A 20,637-nucleotide genomic window follows, 5' to 3' on the forward strand; every position below is an offset into this window, starting at 1 on the left:
CTTTGTGGGTCAAGTAATCAAAATTCCTCTGGCCAGGGTCTCCAGTTTACAGTAATGATTAAGTAGCTGTCCACAGAAGCCAAAAGGTTAAGAACCACTGCCCTAGATAACCACTGAAGTTTTGGAATGATGGAATGGTATTCCAACAATGAGTAACCACTCTCCAGGAGTTATGCCTGGATTATCTCCAGAGAAGCCAGTTACACAGCCAAGCTTGGCATTGCAGCACAATAGCCTCCTGATGCCATCAGATAAAACCTCAGTGTCCAGACCGCACTTCGGCATCTGTGCGAGACAACCAGTCACCATACAAGACTAAAAATTAAAAAGCCTCATTAATTGGTAACAGGGCTTTTGCTACTGAGAAGCATTGCATGATCCGTCATAAGGATGTGGGTTAACGGCTAGCGAGACTGACTTTGAAACTGGGTAACCAGGTTTGACTGACGAAAGGCTCAAATATATCTGACTAAAAATGAACAAATGCAATTGCTGCTTTGCGCTACATTAGCATCAATGTGCTACATCATACAGAAAAGTCATATGAAAATTGCCCTCGCCCTGCTCCAACTGGAACAGTAGAATCTGCTTTGCCAGACTAAGCCCCCTCTGAAGAGTCACGCAGCCACAAACTACCTGGGCGTCACAAGCACAGTGCACCAGCCCATGTCACACTGTAGATTTTAATCTTCATGCTAGACTTCGCTTCTCAATTTTACTCAGTCTCGTTGTCAAGAATTTAATCACCAGAGCTACTCTTGCCCATTGTCTGGGTTACTCAAAAGCATCCAAGGTGTTACGATGTGCAATATAATGGTATAGACTACACTGCAGAACACAAGGGTATCAAAAGTATTCCATCATCCAGAAAACTACAAACTTACATATGCCCCCCCCCCCCCCCAAAAAAAAGAATGGCCTAAACTGCATTGTTCGGCCCCTAGAATCAAATAGAATGTGGTAGTCACATTAAGATAGCACTGCTCCCCAATTCCTACCCAATCCAAATACAAATTCAGTGGAAATGCATATTACCAATCCATCGGTCACTAACCTTGCTTGGCAAGCTGATCGGCAGCTGCCAGGGCCTCATGCAAAGTGACTCCAGCTCCAACTATGGTAACTCGGTCGGTGTCACTTGACCGGACAACCTGGGGAGGAAAAAAGCCAGCTGCTCATTAGGGTATTGATGGCAGGGCAGCCTCAGGTGCTAATCATATTTATTAACGGTCACATAATTTGATAGTGCTCAACTTCAATGTTTATAACCCTACATGAAAGCCAAGACCACACTGTAGTTCTAATCACCCTATTTGCCGATCACTCGCTCCCATACACTCCATAGATACGCACAAGGCAGTCAAACTCCCAGAATGTAAATCTTCAATACACCAAGACGACCACTTTGGTCTTCCATGGATTTGTCTTGATCTGGGGTTTTCCCCAAAATTGGTCAACGCACGTTTCAGCAGTTTGCAGGTACTAGCAACCACCTTCTAAAGGACCTACAGGTCTTTATTTCTTAAAGAAGTCAATCCAACAAGTGAGTGGCGTTGGGGGTCTGGTCAAAGGTCTATTGTTCAGGAATGCAGGCGCGGTTGTATATTTCCAATTATCAATTTATCACGTAGCGCCACAGTTGGGACATGCTGCAAATCTCTGCATATGGTCCACCATCCAAAAATCATAATCCCATGCTGTTAGCTGAGAGACCGTAGATGCACCCTTCTTAGAGCTCGACAAAAACCCTCAAAGATGGAGATTATTAATCCGCCTCAACCGGCGTCCTCCATATCTGCCAGCGGCAGCAGACGTCCTCAAAGTCTAAATGACCCTGTGGTTTACATATGATAAGACAAGACGAGCATACATCACACAGAAAAAAGGAGCATACACGATTCAGCCACTGCCTGATCTCAACATGCTTAACATCCCTGTTACAAACGCATATTTTACACCAACCTTTGCTAGTCCAATTTCAAATTTCTCTTCAGGGGAATAGATGACTGCAGTCTCAGGGCGACTCGTTCGGATGAAGCAGATTCCCTTCAATAGAAGTACAAAGTGAAACCAATTGCTTATGTGAACAGGACATATTATAGACTAACACCTTCAAAATACAGGACGCACTTACCTTGGTATTGGCGGCCAGAAGAACGGCATGCTCAGTGGACACTGCATCACTGGGGTAGAAGACAGTGCACGTGGGGACAGCTCGGAACATTGCCAAGTCCTCCAGTGCCATCTGAGAGGGTCCATCCTCACCTGGGAGAAGCAAAGCAGGTCCCAGTAAGGAAAGAATCATTATCCACCTACCCCCAGCTCGAAGGGATCCTCCCGGAAAAAACATCCCAAACACCAACTACAATCTCCCACTTAAACCTGGACTGCCCCATCAAACAGTACTGACGAACAAAGCTTGGCCTCAGAAGATCACCCCTTTCTTCAGGCCATTCTAGTAAAACAGAGTGGGGAAATGGTGAGATTAAACAGTATGCAGTGGCAACTCCCATCAAGGGGTTTAAAACATATAGTGGTTGGAAGGTGCACCACTCCGCCCCCCCCCCCCTTACAACCTCCTCCTCCCACAAAGTAGAACCATGCCTCATCTACAAGAGTTTTGCTGGACTTACCAATAGACACGCCACAGTGCGAGCCACAGAGGTTAACATTGGACTGGGAGATTGCACCCATGCGGATCTGGTCATATGCACGAGAGAAGAAGGCTGCAAAAGTGCTGGCAAACGCCACGGTGCGATTACGGGTGGCACAGCCCATCGCTACACTCACCTGCGGAGAAGCACAAGATCAGCTCTACAATGAAGCAAGTGCTGAAGAGAATGAAAGACCAGTGTGCACATACAGCTTTCACAAGGTATAAATGACAAGTTTAGGTTCGGCTACTGGTGATCAGATCACAAATCCGGGTCCTTCACAGCTTTAAACCTACAGAACCGTGTGAACTAAAAATACTAATTAATTCATTTAAGTAACCCTTCCAGAATTAGCCCGCAAACAGATCAATGCAACTCCATAGTTCACAATCAGTCAAAAGACATTCTGTGCAGCGTGAAGACGACATTACAAAATGTTTACTCAAAAATAGATTTGAGGCGATAATGTGGCAGACTGAAATGTAGACCTCTGATAAAAGTTAAACTAGAGTTCATGACTGGATCGTAACTAATCTTCAAAGAGTAAAACGACTCAAAGCCATTTGGCAGGAATTCGGATTCTTCAATTTTCCAGTCTCATAACTAGAGGAGACTCATTAGTCCTAGCTAACAACCATTCAGTGAATTAAAAATGGGCTTGGACGCATCTCACTGGCAGCATAAAATATATATACATAATAAACTATTCAAAAGGCAATCGTGTATGTTGAAATGGACGGTCACGTCAGCCAAGGAGCTTAGAAGTATAGTTGCCAGTTGGTTCCTGATAGAAAGTGAGGCTTTGTGCAGAGATAACCCTGTGAGCGAATGACAACAGTAGATTCCTTTTGCTCTGTCTCCATGAACGCGAGGTACTGTTTGTACAGGGGCAAGAGTGTCCTGCTGCAACAGAAGATCCTCCTGTTCGGGGGGACAGATGCTCATGCAGACATTTGAGATTGCTCTTCCTACCCAATCCAGAGCCATTAAGATGACTTGGGCCCAGTAGTTCCCGTACTCATTAGAAGTCAAGCTGGCAGAAAGACATACAGGAGTCCAGAGATCCACTCTAGGAGGAAGTAGAAGTCCTTCTTGGAAACTCCAGAGCGGACAAGTTCTGACACTGGGCATGCTGTGGCAGCGAAGAGATGGAGACAGGGCATTAACCATTCCTGAAAGTTGCCCTGCAACAACTTCTGTTTTAACTGCCATTCATCATCCACTAAGCATCAGCAGTTGTTATCCACCCTTGTGTTAAGATTCCCCAGGTGGTTCACGACCAGAGAATTACCCTGATCATTCACTTTCAGTTGTGCAGTCTCCTGGCAAAGGCCCAAGATCCAACCCTGCCCTGCTTGCTGCAGTACCAGAGGGCAGTAGTGTGGTATGTGACCACTTTTTCCAGACTCCATTTGATGGTTGGCAGGAAGGCTTTCAAATACCAAGCTAATCACCCCCCACTGGCGGAGGCCTGGTCTCTGGCGGAGGCCTGATTCCACAGATTTAAGATCTCCACCTCTCCCAGATGACCTCCCCAGCCACACAGACATCCATTTCAACGGTCAGCTCTGGATGGAGGAGTGTAAGAAGGATCCGCAGCTAGCTCAATTACAGTCAAGGATCCACTACTTCAAGATTTGAACAGGCGGTTTCAAAACCTGAATGGAAACAAATCGGTCCACCTTGTGCTGTGTCCACTAAGACTTACAAATCCAGTCCAGAGCACACATGGGCCATCTGCAATATTAGACAAACAGGAGGCCAACAGAACGACTTGCCTTAGTCACACTCACTGAAATCCAGGGTAGAGGCTGAAATGTAAAGCTAGGCCCAGGCCTATCAAATATCTGGATTTGAAAATAGCAAAGACAGTCTATCTTTCTCGGAAAACCAGTAGAAGGGCAAACACAATTTTGAATATCAGGAATGCTGCAGGTAAAGTAATAGTATTCCTCCAGGCATACTTTCAGTAGCCCATCAGTATGATGTTAGTTTGTACCCTGAAGAGGAAATCGATAGCTACTTAAAAACCATTAGCCTACAATATCCGAACAAACATTTATTCTGGACTCCTTGTAATCACTCAGTAAGAGATGGAGGTAGCTTTCAGCTGGTAAGGTAACAGGTCCAGATTTAATTCCTACAGAAATAAAAGAAGGTTTTTGGTACTATTCTTAGCCCCAATTTACTTTTTCACCATTAGAAGGCTTTGAATTTAATGCATACGGCTTCAAAAGGAGCAGCCGGATTATAAAGTTGCTCTCCATGGCCAAAAAATTTCTAGTATTCAAAGTAGCCCCTGAAGTCTAAGCTTAAAACTTTCTTTGATCTTGCCGATTGGATGATCCTGGATCTTCTTCAGAAGTAATCTAAAAAGTTAAGCTTTTTTATACTGTTAACTTCATTTAATGAGTGACATGCATGTATATGAATCTTGTATCCTTATGACGGACTTAAACCTATGTCCAAGCGTGACTGCGTGGAAAAGGCAAAGTGTCCAGGGATTGCCAAAAGAAGTGCACTATTGTTTGTGGATCCTCCTCCAACTGGGAGGTCAACGGAACTGTAGAACCAGAGGCATGATCAAGAGGCTCAATTGGCACCAAGAACCCACTGGTGAAAGTCAAACTGGAGGCCCCTGCAGACCCTTGAGGGCTTCTAGTCATACCAAAGGGCCCCAGAAGCATGCAGAAAATGCCCAGCATGGGCCCCTAAAAGCTAACTGACTTAGAAGTCGCCTGCGGACCCAAATCATCTGGGTGCGTCAGACCAGGCAGTCTGCTCCTGAGGAATGAGATCTCTTGGTACATTGATGCCCTATCATCTTGCTTGGAGATGGAGCATAGCAGGAAGGAGCAGATTCATGCTTGGACTTCGTGCTTATTCTTTGACTAGCTAAAAGACTGGCCACAAATATGCCACAGGAAGGACACCTTCCTCTTGACTTACACCAGTCACAAGGGCTTCACAATCCCATATAACGTTTGGTTTCAGAGGTTCTGGAGTAGTGTTACAAATCCAAGCTCCAGAAGCATACTTGGTGGAGATGTGTCAGACTATTATTGGCAACAGTCCCAACAAGGTTTAAACCCTGTTAATTTAAGAGGAGCCATTTCCCACAGACAAAAGGAAGAGAGCCAGGGATCAGTGCCTGAAGGCACTGAAAAAAAGTTACTCTGCATTCTCATCTTACCCATTAGTGAGCCTTTTGATAGGTAATTGTCAAGGTAACGTCAGCGGTAGAAAGTTAAGCAATCGCTCATAAGAAATACTGCAACTGTCTTTAGAGACAGTTTAGATACTATTGCAAGTACTGTTGAGTAAACTAGGACTCTCATCTAGTTCTTGGTTGTCTTTCCCACCCACAGGTGCCCGAAATTGGTTCAGTGCACCAACGCTGCAGCATGAAAGTCCAGGTTGTTGTAGCTCCACATACCCCACTGGTCAAACTGGTTGATGGGGTGTCCGTGATACTAAGTCCTATAAATGGTCAGGGACGCAGTGGTAATTCAAATCCAATTTCATGCTTAAGAGCAACACAAAGCCACAAGGTCAGCACTTTGAAAAATACAAACAATGGCTATTCAGTCACATCCTGTTGCTTACTGCTGGACTAGACCGATTAATAGAATTTAAAAAAGCGCTCTAAAGCAAGTTAGGGACTGAGAAGATCTACATTTTTTCAATGGTTGGAAATACCAAGGCAACCTAAAACACTAAGATTATTTCTGTGCCACACTATGATGGCATGGAGTAGTTAATCTATGTCGTGGGAGTCTGCATATTTTTCCACAGCAGAGACGCAGATTGTCAGACTTCGGCCAGGAGGGAGTGTTCCCTTGAATAGACATCACATCTGCTGGGCTCAGCTCGCACTATGGGAATAGCTGTTGCAGCAGTTTGGCGTGACTGCTTGCGATAACCTGGGGCAAATACTGATTGGACTGTCACTGCGCAGGACTTTAAGGATTGACCATTACCACATACCAGGGACCTTCCACTTCATTCCAGACCAAATGGTATGGCATGTATGTCAATTCATTTGTACAGGTTTAACTTGCGTATTCAATGTCTGACCTTGAAAGAGGTAAATAGATAATTCTATCAGGAACAATTTGGATGATTTGACACTTGCAAGAGTTCTGCCTCCTTGATCTTCTTACACTATGCCAAGATGACAGAAATAGAGTAACAATTTCCAGTCAGACCAGTGTAATGTTACAGCAAACAAAGCTCAGCCAGGCTTTAAAAAGGACTCCAACCCCGACCAAAACCACTGAGGATATTAGAAGCATCTTTGACAGAAATAGAGTGGTGACCAGGACACTATTAGTAGTATCGGCAGCCTTTGACAATCTCACACTCCAAAGACTTGAGGCAGCCGGGATCTCTGGGACAATACTGGTAAAGTTAACCTTTTTACAAGGCCAGGCACAAACAGTGATGCTTTCAAAATTTGGATCTTCTCGCAATGCCATAATTTTTGGTGCCCATAGGCCCTCCGCTTTTCAACCCATACATGGCTTGCCCGTGCCATTTTCAGACTGCTTTGGTGTTTCGTTCCCAAGTTAGATTACACACTGCTTTTCAGACAGGAAAAAAATGACAAACCACACAGAATTTAAGCTGACCCCACACAGAATTTAAAAAAAGCAGTCTACGTAATACTGAAGATTAACCACACTTCCAGGGATTAAAACTAATAAGACAAGTTATTTTTTTACTCTAAATATATCTGGACTAAAGACAGGCAGCACTGGGTACAGGACCCTCGGGTGATTGTAAACCAGATTAGCTGGCCTTCGCTGACCACATCAAGATACCTATGCTCAAAAGGTTTCATTCTTGAAAATGAGAAAAGTGTTCCTGTTCATCCAAACCACAGCAAGAAAACATTGGCTCCACCTTTGCCTCTCCTCTAGGGAGAATTATTGCAATTACCTCCTGGTGGGATTACCTTAAAACTTGGTACGCAAGTTCTGCAAAATACAGTAGACATGTGAATGGGTTAAGAAACCCCAACACCTTCAATAAGGAAAGTCCTGACCACAGTTACTGTCAATATGTTTCCATTTGGCCAAGTGGCAATTTGATATGAGCTACTATCATGTCCACTAAGAATATTTCTTCTGGATGAAGATTAAAGTCAGAATGGGGAGCATAACAAGGGACATACATGCCAAATGTTACCTCTAGTAACATTAAGGTGCACTCTACGACTTGAGGTAATAGATACAAGACAACTCCAATTTGGCAGCCCTGACATTAATCAGGTACATTCAAGACTTAGGCTTGACAAGACTAAGGGACAGATAGCCAGTAGGCAATTGCCCCATGTGGAAATAGGAAAAAAATTGTGGCATGATGAAACTGGTGGGTCTAGCGTGAACAAGGGAAGATCTAGTGAAGCTGTGTATAGGATGCATGGGCTGAGCGGCATGCACATTATGGATGCTATAATAACATGACGCTTTGAGTCTGTGTATTGTTTGGGGGTGAAATGTGGTTGAGTGAGAATGTAACACGAACAAGACTAGTCATGGCTTTAACCCAAGGGTTAAACATGAAATCAAGAACTCTCCTACCTGGATGGCTCCAAAAAGCTGCAGGATGCTCAACCCCTCCAACTAAAAGATTTTGGCGACAAGTTGTTCAAAAGCAACAACGTGGAGATTTAGTTGGAAGCTGGTCCCAACAGGCCAGTTGTTTAAATGTTAGAGGAGGCCCTGTGACAAGGCAGCATAGCCTTGTCCATTACTCTCAAACCCACTAGTAAGAGGTCAGCATAGCTGCGGGTAGCAGTGCAGGTGGGAGGGTGGGCAAGAAACAGGTGGAGAGGACAGGCACCCAGCTGAGTGGAATTAAAAGTGGTGGTGCCGCTCACTGAAGAGTCCATAGCTTAAGGTTTGTAACAGGAGACAGTGGGAAGAAGCAGCAAGTGTAGAACACAGGAACAGCCAATGAAAGTCTTCATCACTTGAAAGTATCTGACGGCATTGCCAGAGTGTGGCCAGTGCAGTCAAGAGTCCTGAGCGATGCAAGCTAAAGAGCTGGCTGGAGTGCAGGTGCCTAAAGTCTAACTTAAGACTCAATGCATGCATCAGATCTCCAAGGTTGCATTCATCTGTTTTGGAAGCTTAATAGGGCCAAGGAAAATCCTTGGATGTCGACCTTTCTCAGCCCAAGGAACAGGGATTCAGGCCTGGATAACCACCAGGCTGCACTACGGCAATATTCTTAACCTAGGCGTCCTGAAGACCTTGCTCAAGCAGCTTCAAATAGGGAGAAGTGCTGCTGCAAGACTTACTGCAGCTCCTCCAAACGGAGGTCTACGAGAGGACTTCATGATCCTCGCTGGCTATTAACTGATCGAAGAGTTCAACTTATAGCACTGTACTACATGCATAAATGTGTTAAAATCTGGCCCCCATTATCCTAGATCTTCGGTAATTCCCAGAGTGGGGTGGGAGGTCCAGGCTCTTGCCTTGGTCCCTGGAACTCCTTACCTTTTACAAGATCCTGTTGCTTGGTCTTCCGTGGCTTTTAGGATTCACTTTGTGACAATGACTTGAGGTACCTTGAAGAGCATACCGCTGGGAAACCCTTGTGGGTAGCCATGTGTTTTTTAGAGCTTGTATAATTTAATGCAAGGGCTGGGAGAGAAGGATTGAATGCACGCAGAGCCCTTTTGAAGGCGCCTGTTGGACGTAGATGAGATTTTCTAGATCTTACCATGGTCAACTTAAGTCATTAACTCCAACTAGCTGTAAATCGGATATTTCACCAAGATTCTCCAGAGTGGCGCTTGTTTTGTTTCAGGTGACAGTTGCAGCCGGAAGAGCAGAGACTAGTCACTGGCATATGCAAATACTTGCTAAAGTTTCATATTTGCCACCAAATCGAAAAATAATTAACACCCATATGTTTTATTAAGGGTTCCAGTAAGATGTATAGTCTGAGCTTGTTGAAAAACCACCAAAGTTGGAGTCCTTAGATCTACTTGTCCAGAAGTCCTATCCAGAGTGAACTCACATGTGCATAACCTTTTCTGGCCTTCAGGTTCTAGTGGTTTACTTTTAGAGGCTAGTATGTTGCAAAACTCCACACCGAAATACCCTCACTGCACCAGCAGGTCAGTGTAGATGACCATATTTTCTGCTCCTTGACACCGTGGCCTCTCCCATCACTGGACTGCGTGCTTGCTTTGAATCCTGGATACTGCGCTGTGGCTTTCTGGTTATGATTTCTCTACAAACCGTGCAGCTACACATTCCACCACCCCAGTTGCCAGGAGTCCAGGGCCCCAAAGTATGCTCCTGCTCTCAAGTGGTTTTAATTCAGGGTCACTCCCATGCAAGTACTTTACAATAAAAGCCCCACCTACACATCTGACAGTTGTCCAGACTGGAAAGATTCTCACAGCGCCATCACTTTGCCAAGGCTTAAAGACACCACCTTTGCCAACATATTTTGGAGCTGCCATCCCAGCCTATGAAAAGAACCTAGGCAGCCTCCACGTAATAATGTGGAGGAGGTGCTTAACCCACAGGTATGTTAGGCTATGAACATGATATCATTTCACATCAGAACTAGACCTCTGCACCCCAGCCGTCCCTAATGAAGGACATGCTGTTGCCCATACAGGTAGCAAGTGTAATAACTGGACAGTCACCAGGGATAGGCATTTTTAAAATCCATATTACTTCCACAAAATAATCAGATTACATTTACTTAGTATATATGTAATCTATCCTCATGGACACTATATGTCATACATATCATGCAGTAAATATATATGTGATCTATCCTCATGGACACTAGTATGTCATACATATCATGCGGTAAATGGGATTCCTAGGAATTGTGTAAAGAGTAAAGGCACCAGATGCCCAAGAGACGCATCTATACAGTTTGTTCAGCAGTTAAATAACTTCGACCCCCCCACCCCTCTTACCATGTTTTGCTCAGCAATGAAGCATTCAATGTAGCGGTCAGGGTGGTCCTTCTTGAAGATCTCAGAAAACGTGGAATTCTTCGTATCCCCATCCAGTGCAATGACACGATTATTTGCGTGGCCCAGTTTAGCCAACGCCAAGCCATACGCTTTCCGGGTTGCTATCTGTGGACAAAAACAGGATATGGGTCAGTAAGTACACCGAGATACCACATCTGGCTATGGGAGGTGAGCTGGCCACACCATGCTGTCTGCAACCAAGATCTACCAACCTTATCTCCCAGCTTGTAGCTCGGGGGAGAGGGCATTAGGATCCCATCAATGACAACTTTTGGAGAGTCCTCTGCGGGCAGCTCGGGGCAGAGCCTGGTGACATTCTTGATCTCTTTCTGGATGGCTTCAACCATTGCCTCCACCTTGTCCTTCGGCATGGGCTTTCCATGCCAATTGTCCTCATTTTCAACTCCTGACAGAAAAGGAGAGTACCACGTTTAGTTACAGTACATCACCAGGCCAAATTCAGAAATACAATGAATCTAAAAGGAAGTCTGTAGTGGTGATAAAACCACATGGTGGCACTTTCTAGAAGTACTAAATAGAGTTTACATAGTCCCTCAATTTAACAGTCTGGCATGAATCGGGCATAATCTGTACACCATATTAGGCTGTGTCTCCATCAGATCACAGAGCCACAACACCCCACATTATTGCTGTTGAAATAGAAGGGACCCCCCCTTCCCCCCCACTAACCTGCAATTCCCTTCCCTTTGAAGGTTTTGGCAATGATCGCTGTCGGCTTGTCTTTCAGATGGGACGCCTGCCAGAGAGCGTGGCACAGCTCTGCGACATCATGGCCATCGACGACATAAGTGTTCCACCTACCAAGCAGAAGTATCAGTCAGGTTAGGCTGAAAAGGGCAACTTTTTAAAAGTGCAGCTTGAAGATAATGATGCAAGGTAAATACCCAAATGCTTCACAGCGCTTCTTATAGATGTCAGTCTGGTGCTGGAGCGGCGCAGCCTCACTCTGGCCCAATCGGTTGACATCAAAAATGGCCACTAGGTTGTCCAACTTGTAGTGGGAGGCAAAGGCTAAGGCCTCCCAAACAGCTCCCTCTGACGACTCCCCGTCACCCAGCAGACAGTACACCCGGTAGCTGGAAGACGAAAGGGGTCCTGGTCACCAGATCACTACCGTCTCAAGCAATTAGTACAGGTATACAGCCTAAACCCTCCATCACTAAAAGCAACGATAACCAGGAGAAGTGATCTGCCAAGCAAGCTTTCCATTGAGGCCCAATAAGAAACAAGCCAGATAGCGCAAGAGCAAGTCGAGCAAGTCGAGCTGAATACAAATATAATTTAACCACCCAACAGCAACAGGTATTTTCATCTGTAAAATTAAGTGATGCAGAAAACTTAGAATTTGCAATCTTGCGTTGCTTTAATAAACATTTTAAACTATCAGCAGTTCCGCAAAACTTACTGGTCAGGCGGCTGAAAAATGCCTTCATATCAGTAAGGTATTTAAAGGTCACAAGCCTGAGCTCGCCTCCGACGTGAATTACCCTCTACCTGCCCAACAATCAGCTGATGGGTACATTAGAAATGAAAGTCTTTAGAAAAGCAGCCCGTCTCACCTCGATTTATCAAAGTACTTCCCAGTGTAGGCCATGCCGCAGGCTGCTCCCAGGCCTTGTCCCAGGGACCCAGTGGCCACATCCACAAAAGGCAGTTTCTACCACAAGACAAGCAGGAAGGGTCAGTTATTAACAAGGACTTCTAGGAAAGAGTTCATACAGCAAGAACACCCCCCCCCCCCCCCCCCCCCCCACAACAGCAAAGCGATTAGAGGAGACCGGAACAAAAATACTGGATAGCAATGCAATATTTACTGCATCAACAGATCGCTAGGTAGATTCATGATTTTGCAGAAAGTAAATAGTTTCAATACCCAATATAATACAAATGTCATTTCAACACAGTGCGTACCCAATGGGGAATTATTTAATTGTAATAATTAAGTAAAATATTTGGGTGTGGAAGCTAGGCACTTCACATAAATTGCAGAAAAGAACCCTCATAAGCCTTCACTGGCTTGCCAGCTGCCAAACCAATGCAAACTAAAACCTCCACCTTTACTGTACTATCAAAAACTCAATCTCACAGGGGTGGGGTGTCCTTCCAGGTCCGAGTCGATCTTCCTCAAATTAAGCAGTTCCGCTTCTTTAATGTAGCCAGCCTCCACCCAGGCAGCATACAGGATGGGAGCAGCATGGCCCTGGGTAGGAAAAACCAAGTGTATTTTAAATTTAAAAAAGTAATAAAAAGGTTAATTTTCATAAGTGCTACTTCTGGCAATGGTGTAACGCAGCAAAGTAAACAAGCATTGGTATAGCCAATAGGTCTCGCATTTGGGAACATATAAGCAGTTATCCATGCAGCACATAAGTAGGCACTATAAGTAGGTATAGTATGCAAATTAAGTAGGTGAAATTAAAAGGCCCTGGCTAACAGACTAAAAATTTAAAAAAAATAGACACCAAAATTGCAATCTGTTAAGACTGAAAGAACTCCTTACCAAACAAGCCTGCATGTGCAAGAAAAGTTATCCCTCCCTACCAGACCCCACAAAAACCAAGGAAAGAAGTTGGGGCAACGAGAGCTCATTAACATGCTGTTCAGTCAGGGGCATTGCTAGTGTATGAACGGCAAGTCGACAATCTACAAGAATTTAAATAGGCAAAACTTGACGCCTCCATTCATTTTGCTTTACCTCCAGTTCTTACGTGGCCGCACACTAACCGCACAGGCACGCCTTTGTAGGAGGACAAACTGGACAGCGACATCTCAATATGACACAAGGTTGCCCACAATTTGCACATGAAGCATTTTTTTTAATTACATTAAATAAATATTCTTGACAGGACAGCTCCTAGAATCCTAAAAGTATGATATAAATGACACTATGCATCGTTCATGGGGACACACTATCAATGCTTTGGGCAGAGGGATATTAACACCTCACCCAATTGAAACGTGGGCGAGCGCATTTATGTAATCTACGGTGAAACCAGCAGACCCAATTATAATTAGTCTGCCAAAATTTTAACCTTGCGATTCAATACAAAACATGAAGCCCACACCTCTGAAAAAACACGAGGAACATGTATGCTTTGATTCAACACAAGAAATGCAAGAATGTTGGGACTTGTGTTTTCCATCACTGAATACAAGCCAGTCAATTTTATTCACTTTTGGCACAGTACCATATGCAGCAGCCTGAAGGTGCATTTCATCAGTGTGTTCGGGAACAGGCGTGTAGTTAAGAGGCAGGCAGCATCCAACAAAGTTTGTTTACAGACTCATAACACGCTAGCTTCTGTCAGCTGAGCGTCAAGCGCGTTTCCCTCCAAAAGCACAAAACCACATGAGATAAGAAAAAAAAGCGTGGCAGTGAAAGCAACTGCGCTGTGGTTATTTAGTAACCTGATCCACGACAGGAGTAATGCAGCTGCACCCTGTGCGCCACTACTAGCTCCTGAGACCCAAACGCTGTGGGAGAGAACATTTGAGGAAGGTGGGACATGCACCCTGCCTTTGGCAATTTGCGTACTTTCATTATTGAAAGCCACACGCAAAATGCCAATCAAATGTGCGGGCGGAGTCACACCCAGAGAAATTTAGAGTGCTCACAAGAAGCCTCCCATTGAGCAGCACATGCGCGCTGCACTAGGCTCAACCAAAAAAAAAAACTGGTGCAAAGGCCCACCTTTCAAGAAGCTGAATAAGTTAGCACTCCCAAGTGCAAGCATGTACTCTAGTATTACGAACCATGCATCCATTCAACCACCAGAACTGCTAGTCATCCAATCCTCTGCCAAGCGCCATCAAAAATTTTTAACAACCAATTTGTGGAACTATTTTACATCTGGAAACTTATTGAACAGTATGCTCTTATTCCCACATCGAATGACTGGCTACAAAGTTTTGAATACCCGCCCTCTAACCTTCACTGGAGTCTTCAGAAACTAACAATTGTAGCAACCCTATTACTGAATCCTTGAAATGCAGAGAACTAATCCATGCCACCTCTCGTGAACGTAGAAGTTTTTGTTTTATCTTCTTAAGGCTATAAAAAGGCCTAGTATACAGCAACGTGGTAAAGAAAATATGGTATCCCATCAATTCAATAACCATGTAATCAACATTCAAAATAATAAAATGGGATCCTGCGGATGAATAATACTATGATGAGACTGATAAATGCTCCAAAAAAAAAAGTAACCAATTTTCCCAATGAAAGAGCTGATCTCATGGTTTGGCGGTATCTTTCCTCACAAGAGAAGCTTGGTCTCTAGATGGGTGGCTACACAAGGCTGTCACTTCTGACCAGTACATACTACTGGACTTTGATCAAATGGCAAACTATGCAGGTCACTGCTCTATATTCCTGTCGTTTCTCTGGATCCCACTGCCTCTTGGCAGAGGATTGGAGGATAAAGGCTGTTGGCATAGTCGAGCCTAGAAGTAATTGGAGCCTGTATAACTGGCTTCCCATTAGAAATAGGTAATAGGAACAGAAACATGCGAAGCATCTTCAGGAGGCCAAAACAGGTGCCTACAACAGATTGTACTTGTGACTTCATGGATAAGGTCTCATCCAGCTTTACTTCCAAGTTTTTTACCGTCTTAACTGGAGTTTGAGGGGACATTTTGGGGGCCACCATTGTTTCCAGGCATCCAGGGGCGGGGTGCCGAAGATGATGATTTCAGACTTTTGAGTTGCATTTAAGATGGTTCAATCTGAACCAAGCAAAAACGTCGTCTCAGGCATTTATTAATTTTTTCCCCATTGAATGCCTCATTCTGTTAGCAAGTAAACAGCAGCTGGGTATCGTCTGCGTAAGATATAATTACAGCCTCACCAGCTTCCAACAGTGGGGCCATATATAGATTAAAGAGAACAGGGCTCAAGATGGATCCCTGAGGCACTCTCACCTCAAGAGGAGGTAGTCCAGCTGAGAAAGGGGGTGACCACACCCCCTGATGCCTTGCCCCCAAAAAAGGAGGACATCCACTTCAACACCGTGCCCCCATACCCACACTCCTGCAGTATCCGAAGGAGGCGGTCATGGGGCACGGTGTCGAAAGAGCAAGTAGGACCAATACTGCCTTGCCACCTTTATAGAGTGTCTCCTTAACAGATTCCGAAATCTCCAGCAGTGCCGTCTCCGTACCAAGGTTCTGACGGAAGCCAGATTGGCTAGAAATGGAAGAGATTCTTAGTTTCCGCAAAATTGTAAATACCTGAGTGGACATGTTTCTCAATAGTTTTGGCAAAAAAGGGCAGCAGAGAAATGGGTCTGTAATTGGTGAGCATGGTAGGATCAGCTGTTGGTTTTTTTAATGAAGGGACGATTTTAACACTTCCAGGAGGCCAGGACCCTGCCGCATATGAGTGACATGTTCATTATCCTATTAGCTGTAGGATTCAGAAACTCCGCCATCTGCCAGGAATTTCACCGGACACAGATTGCTCGGCGACCCCGATTTCAGGCCCTTCATGATAGTCAGGGAAGCCTTGAGGGACACGGGGGTGGGAGGAAAGAAGGGGGACGTATCTTTGTCATACTGAGGGTCAATCCGCAAGGAGGCTGAAAAATAGGATTGAATGGTTATTATCTTGGAGTAAAAAAGTTAGCTAGTTTATTAGTCCAATCCAGGGAGGGGGTGGGTGGAGCCCTCGTCATGGCCTTCGGGGCAGAAAATCTAACTATTTCAAAGATTTGTCCTCGTTTCCTGTGGACTCCAATCTTGGATGCAAAAAAGCTCTTTTTGGCTGACTGAATTTCTTTGTGAATCATGGTTACCTCCATTACCTTTCCCTAGTTCCTTCAACATTACAAAAATATTCCCAACCCACCCTCACCCACCGAGTTATGCGATGGGTGCTCTAGAGGTCGCTAAGCGCCATTATGCATAGTTATATGTATGGGAGACCGGTGTGTTCCGAGGGGCCGTGCAGCCAGGGTTCAGCACACTCCACCCTTGCCCTGGAGCTCTAGTTCGTGTAGGTGAAGCCGCAGAAGTTGAGTCCAGTGCAAGTCGATCAACCAACACTACCAGGCCCTGGCTTGGTCTACTGTGCCTATGCAGTGTCAGTCCTCCCTTAGAAGTATGAGCCCTTCCAATTTCTAGTAACCTTTTAGTTGGGACACATGCAAGATATTAGAATTTTAGTGACTAGTTGACAGTGTGTGGCAACCACCCCAGTAGGCAGTGACCAAGGGTTTGAGGAATCTCCTTGTAAATGACGGTTTAGACTACAGACACGACCTCCTCCAAAATGGTGCTCAGGGTGGTCGCTCACAGAACATGTGCAAGATATGAGCTTCCCTTTCCCCACATTGGGGGCAAGCTGCCTCCAAGAACTGGAAATATCTTCTAATTCTTACATGGGTAAAGTACGCTCTTGGGGAGACAGTCAATCATGGCAGCCATCAGTGCTCTCATTTCATCAACATAGACATCACCTATGACAACCCAGGCTATGATTGATCGATGCCAAGACCCAGCGTCTGTGCTACTACTGTCAAGGAAGGCTTCTAATGTCGTAATACCTTCAACACTGCCACAACATTGTTCCAAGAGGAGCAAGGCTTCGCTACGGCCTGAGCTCACATCACCAAGTAAATTTTCACTTTTGCTCCCATTCACTTGCTGGACACAGAAGACAGACTAAGACAGTCCTTCTGCGACAGATTGAAGTCGCTCAGAATTGAACTTAAAATGCCAGGAGAAGAAAGAAGACTAATACGAGGAGGAATATTACCAGCATCACCTTCCGGTTCCTCCTAAACAATACCACCAGTATAGGTGGTATGCATGCCTACCTAAACAAGAAGGTCCGCAACTGCCATCCTCCTCGATTTAGGACTTGCAAGCTATGTTGACGGATTACAGGAAATTCTTCCCACATTGCCAAGAACATAATACTGCTGCTTGCCACCTAGGGTACCTTTTATACCAACATTGCCTCCTAGGAGGACAGCTCGTCCCATCACACCAGCACCCCCTAGGGATAATCCATCCAATTCCGCAGAGGGCACAGAAAAGTGTGAAATTCAGGACAATTCACCAGCTATAGATTAATGAGAGGTTATACCCATGCTTTCATGGTTACCCCACTTTACTGGCATAAGAATGTTGGGACTAGTCTGACTGAGATTCTGCTAATCCGGGCCCCAGTCTGTTTTGTCCCTAAATTTGATATGGTAGGTACTTCTGTACCTCTACAATTGACTACTGGTGTACCCCCTGTAAGTCCCTAGTATATGGTACTGAGGGCATAGGTACACCAGGGGTCTCCCATGGGCTGCAGCATGTATTGTGCCACCCATGAGAGACCACTCAAACTGACTACAGGTCGGACATTGCAGCCTGTGTAAGTTGGTGCTAGCACCACTTTGACAGATAGGTTCTTATATTGAAGGTCACTACACTTAAAACCGAACAATCCTTTCAATCCTGAAGGCAGGGTGCTGGGTCATAAGTGTGTGGGTGCCCCTGCGTGAGCAGCACACCCCTACAAACCCTGGCGAAGATGCTGCAGGCTTTGTAAGTGTGGACAGCCATTTTGAGATATATAGGGGCCATCTCATTATGCAATGGCTAACTATAGTAGCGGTGCCGAACATGGGCACGTTTGATATCAAACATGCTGGAATTCTACCCCACAACCATTATCGGTGTTAGCTGTACGATTCCATGCACAGAGGACTCCTCTGGGAATCCCCAATGACTCCTGGTAGAAGCCTTTCAGGGTCTGCTAGCAAGCTAGTGCTGCTGCCAACCACAGACAATTCTGCCCTCCTGCTGCCGAACTTGAGCGGGGGAAATAGTAGGTTTCCTGTCACAGGAAAATTTAACCACCTCCCAGACAGGACTTTGTGTATTGTGGTGGGGTTGCTTGCCAGCACCCCCAGCCTGCTTATATGGGCAGATCTGGTGCCCACCTTACATACTCCGGTTTGAGCCAGTTCAGGGACCCCTTGGCCCCTGCTCTAGTGCGAACTGGACAAACATGGGCGTTTCATCCCCTCTGACCAGCAACCCTCCTCTGGGAGGGACTAGTTATTCCAGACCATTTGCTTATTCGTATAAAGGGCTTACCTGTGGGTGGGTCCTCAGATTTGTTGAGAGACTAGACTCAAAACTGAAACTATGTCACTCTTCAACTGTCTGAACACTGGACTTCGCCTGGAACTAGGACTGCAGCAAGGGAGACTGCTGAGTCTGGTCTCACTGTTCTGCAAGTCTTAGTCATGGTCTGTTTCTTCCAGAATCTTCAGACCTGTGGGCATCAATTACACCTGAAGTAACCTCCCTTGGAGTGAAGAAGTCACTCCCCTGCATCTGCAGGCACCGCAATGAAGCCAACAGTTCTGCTGCTCCTGATGTCCCACGGACTTCAAAAGGCTCAGCAACACAGGTGGGGGTTCTGGAACTAGAGGACTGACTGGTCCTTTCCAAAATTGAGGTCAGGATACCTAGTGGAAATGAACCCCTGTGCACTGCAGTGACTTGTCGTTTCAATCACTTGTTGGCTGTGCACTCCAGAGATCTTTGGGCTACCAGAAGCTTCAGCCTCCAGCATCTCTTCCTGCCAAGATAGTCCTCACTGCATCCTCTGCACTGTGGGCCTTTATCTTTGGTGATCTGCTTGAGGTACTCTAGCAACTCCTGTGCCTTTGGCCTCTGGGTCCCCCTTGAGTGTCTTCATTTGCTTCAGGGGGCTCCCCTGCTTGTGGGAGACTGATCTGACTCCTGCTTTTGTGGAGTCCCTTGGACCTTGTTGGGCCTAGCGTTGCTCCATCATTTTCCGTGCCTGTTGCAGCTGCCAAGGTTTGCTAGTGCTCCTGACTGACACCCTGGTCTAGACTCCCAACGTGGGACAGCTTGGCACATCTAGTCTTACTCTGCACCGCCTGGTTCTCACAGCTGCAGCAACATGTTCACCATCATCACTCCTGAACCATCAGACATAAGTTGGCATTGCTCTTCCGTGCCGGCGACCTCAGAGTGGCATTGACTGTCATCTTGACTTGCAGGTTCTCCTCTACAAGACTACTATTAGATTTCACCTGACTCTTGCAGTCTTCACCAGTGGCATCTTTGCTTAAGTACTCCATTGTGGTCTACAGCGGTCTCTGTAGTCACTTAACAACTATGCACCCGGCTTCCCGGGTGTAGGTATCTTGGTTCCTGGGGTATCCACAGGTGAGGGGACTCTTAAACCCGCCTTTTTCACTGGGTTTCTTCAGGGTACACTGGGAAGAGTCCTTCAAAACTGCAAGCACCACTTTCCTATTGACTTCTACTGAGTATGAAGCGTTTTCCACTCTGCACAGAGCCTTTGTGGGGTTCCCGTGTACTTACCTTGGGTGGTTCCTAGAGTCACCAGCTCGTCTGAGTCTCCTGGTCCAAGTCCAGACTTTAGTCACAGTTTGCATTCCACTTTAGTATATGGTTTGGTCTCCCCCGGGAGACCACTGTATTGTGCTTACTTACCATTTGTAATTGAAGTATTGTTGTGCAAGGTGATTATCTCCAGGTAGGAGATATACTAGTGTGTTAGTGAGTGCTGTGAAAACAGACATTTTTACATATACACTGATTAGATCTGGTAAAAAGCTACTTTACGCTCCTGGATATGCCCGACGGCTGCTCTCCACACCTACCACTTATAGCTTGCTACGGTTGTCCAAGACCACTAAAATCAACCTGGATTAGTGCAAAGTGCTGCACTTAAATAAGTGTGCATCATATACTAAGACAGCCTCCTACAACTTGGTTGTTCTAGCTAGTCTCCACATGAGCCCGCTGCAAGAAGAGCTTCAACTTCAGTGGATGGATTCAAGCAACAGGATCCTTTGAAGACCCTCACCCTGCACACGAGTTAGGAATTCAAATGTTAGAGCCTGAAGTCATATTTCACAAGGGCTGATTTCGATCTTTGGTTCCAGA

The 20,637-nt window shown here is 45.5% G+C and overlaps 1 protein-coding gene across 1 annotated transcript in view; it reads right to left on the reverse strand.

The window, feature by feature from the left end:
• Positions 1 to 20,637, reverse strand: part of TKTL1 (transketolase like 1) — a 35,168-nt gene that overhangs the window by 9,253 nt on the left and 5,278 nt on the right. Inside the window, exons 3-12 of the mRNA XM_086940249.1 lie at positions 12,776 to 12,889; positions 12,249 to 12,346; positions 11,574 to 11,765; positions 11,359 to 11,486; positions 10,881 to 11,074; positions 10,609 to 10,773; positions 2,634 to 2,790; positions 2,135 to 2,265; positions 1,963 to 2,046; positions 1,055 to 1,151 (exon numbers count right to left, since the gene is read on the reverse strand). Of these exons, the coding sequence (XP_086796375.1) occupies positions 1,055 to 1,151; positions 1,963 to 2,046; positions 2,135 to 2,265; positions 2,634 to 2,790; positions 10,609 to 10,773; positions 10,881 to 11,074; positions 11,359 to 11,486; positions 11,574 to 11,765; positions 12,249 to 12,346; positions 12,776 to 12,889 (1,360 nt within the window). The remainder of the gene's footprint in view (positions 1 to 1,054; positions 1,152 to 1,962; positions 2,047 to 2,134; positions 2,266 to 2,633; positions 2,791 to 10,608; positions 10,774 to 10,880; positions 11,075 to 11,358; positions 11,487 to 11,573; positions 11,766 to 12,248; positions 12,347 to 12,775; positions 12,890 to 20,637) is intronic.

The sequence above is a fragment of the Lissotriton vulgaris genome, chromosome 10 (genome assembly GCF_964263255.1).
Source record: "Lissotriton vulgaris chromosome 10, aLisVul1.2, whole genome shotgun sequence".
Taxonomy (NCBI): domain Eukaryota; kingdom Metazoa; phylum Chordata; class Amphibia; order Caudata; family Salamandridae; genus Lissotriton; species Lissotriton vulgaris.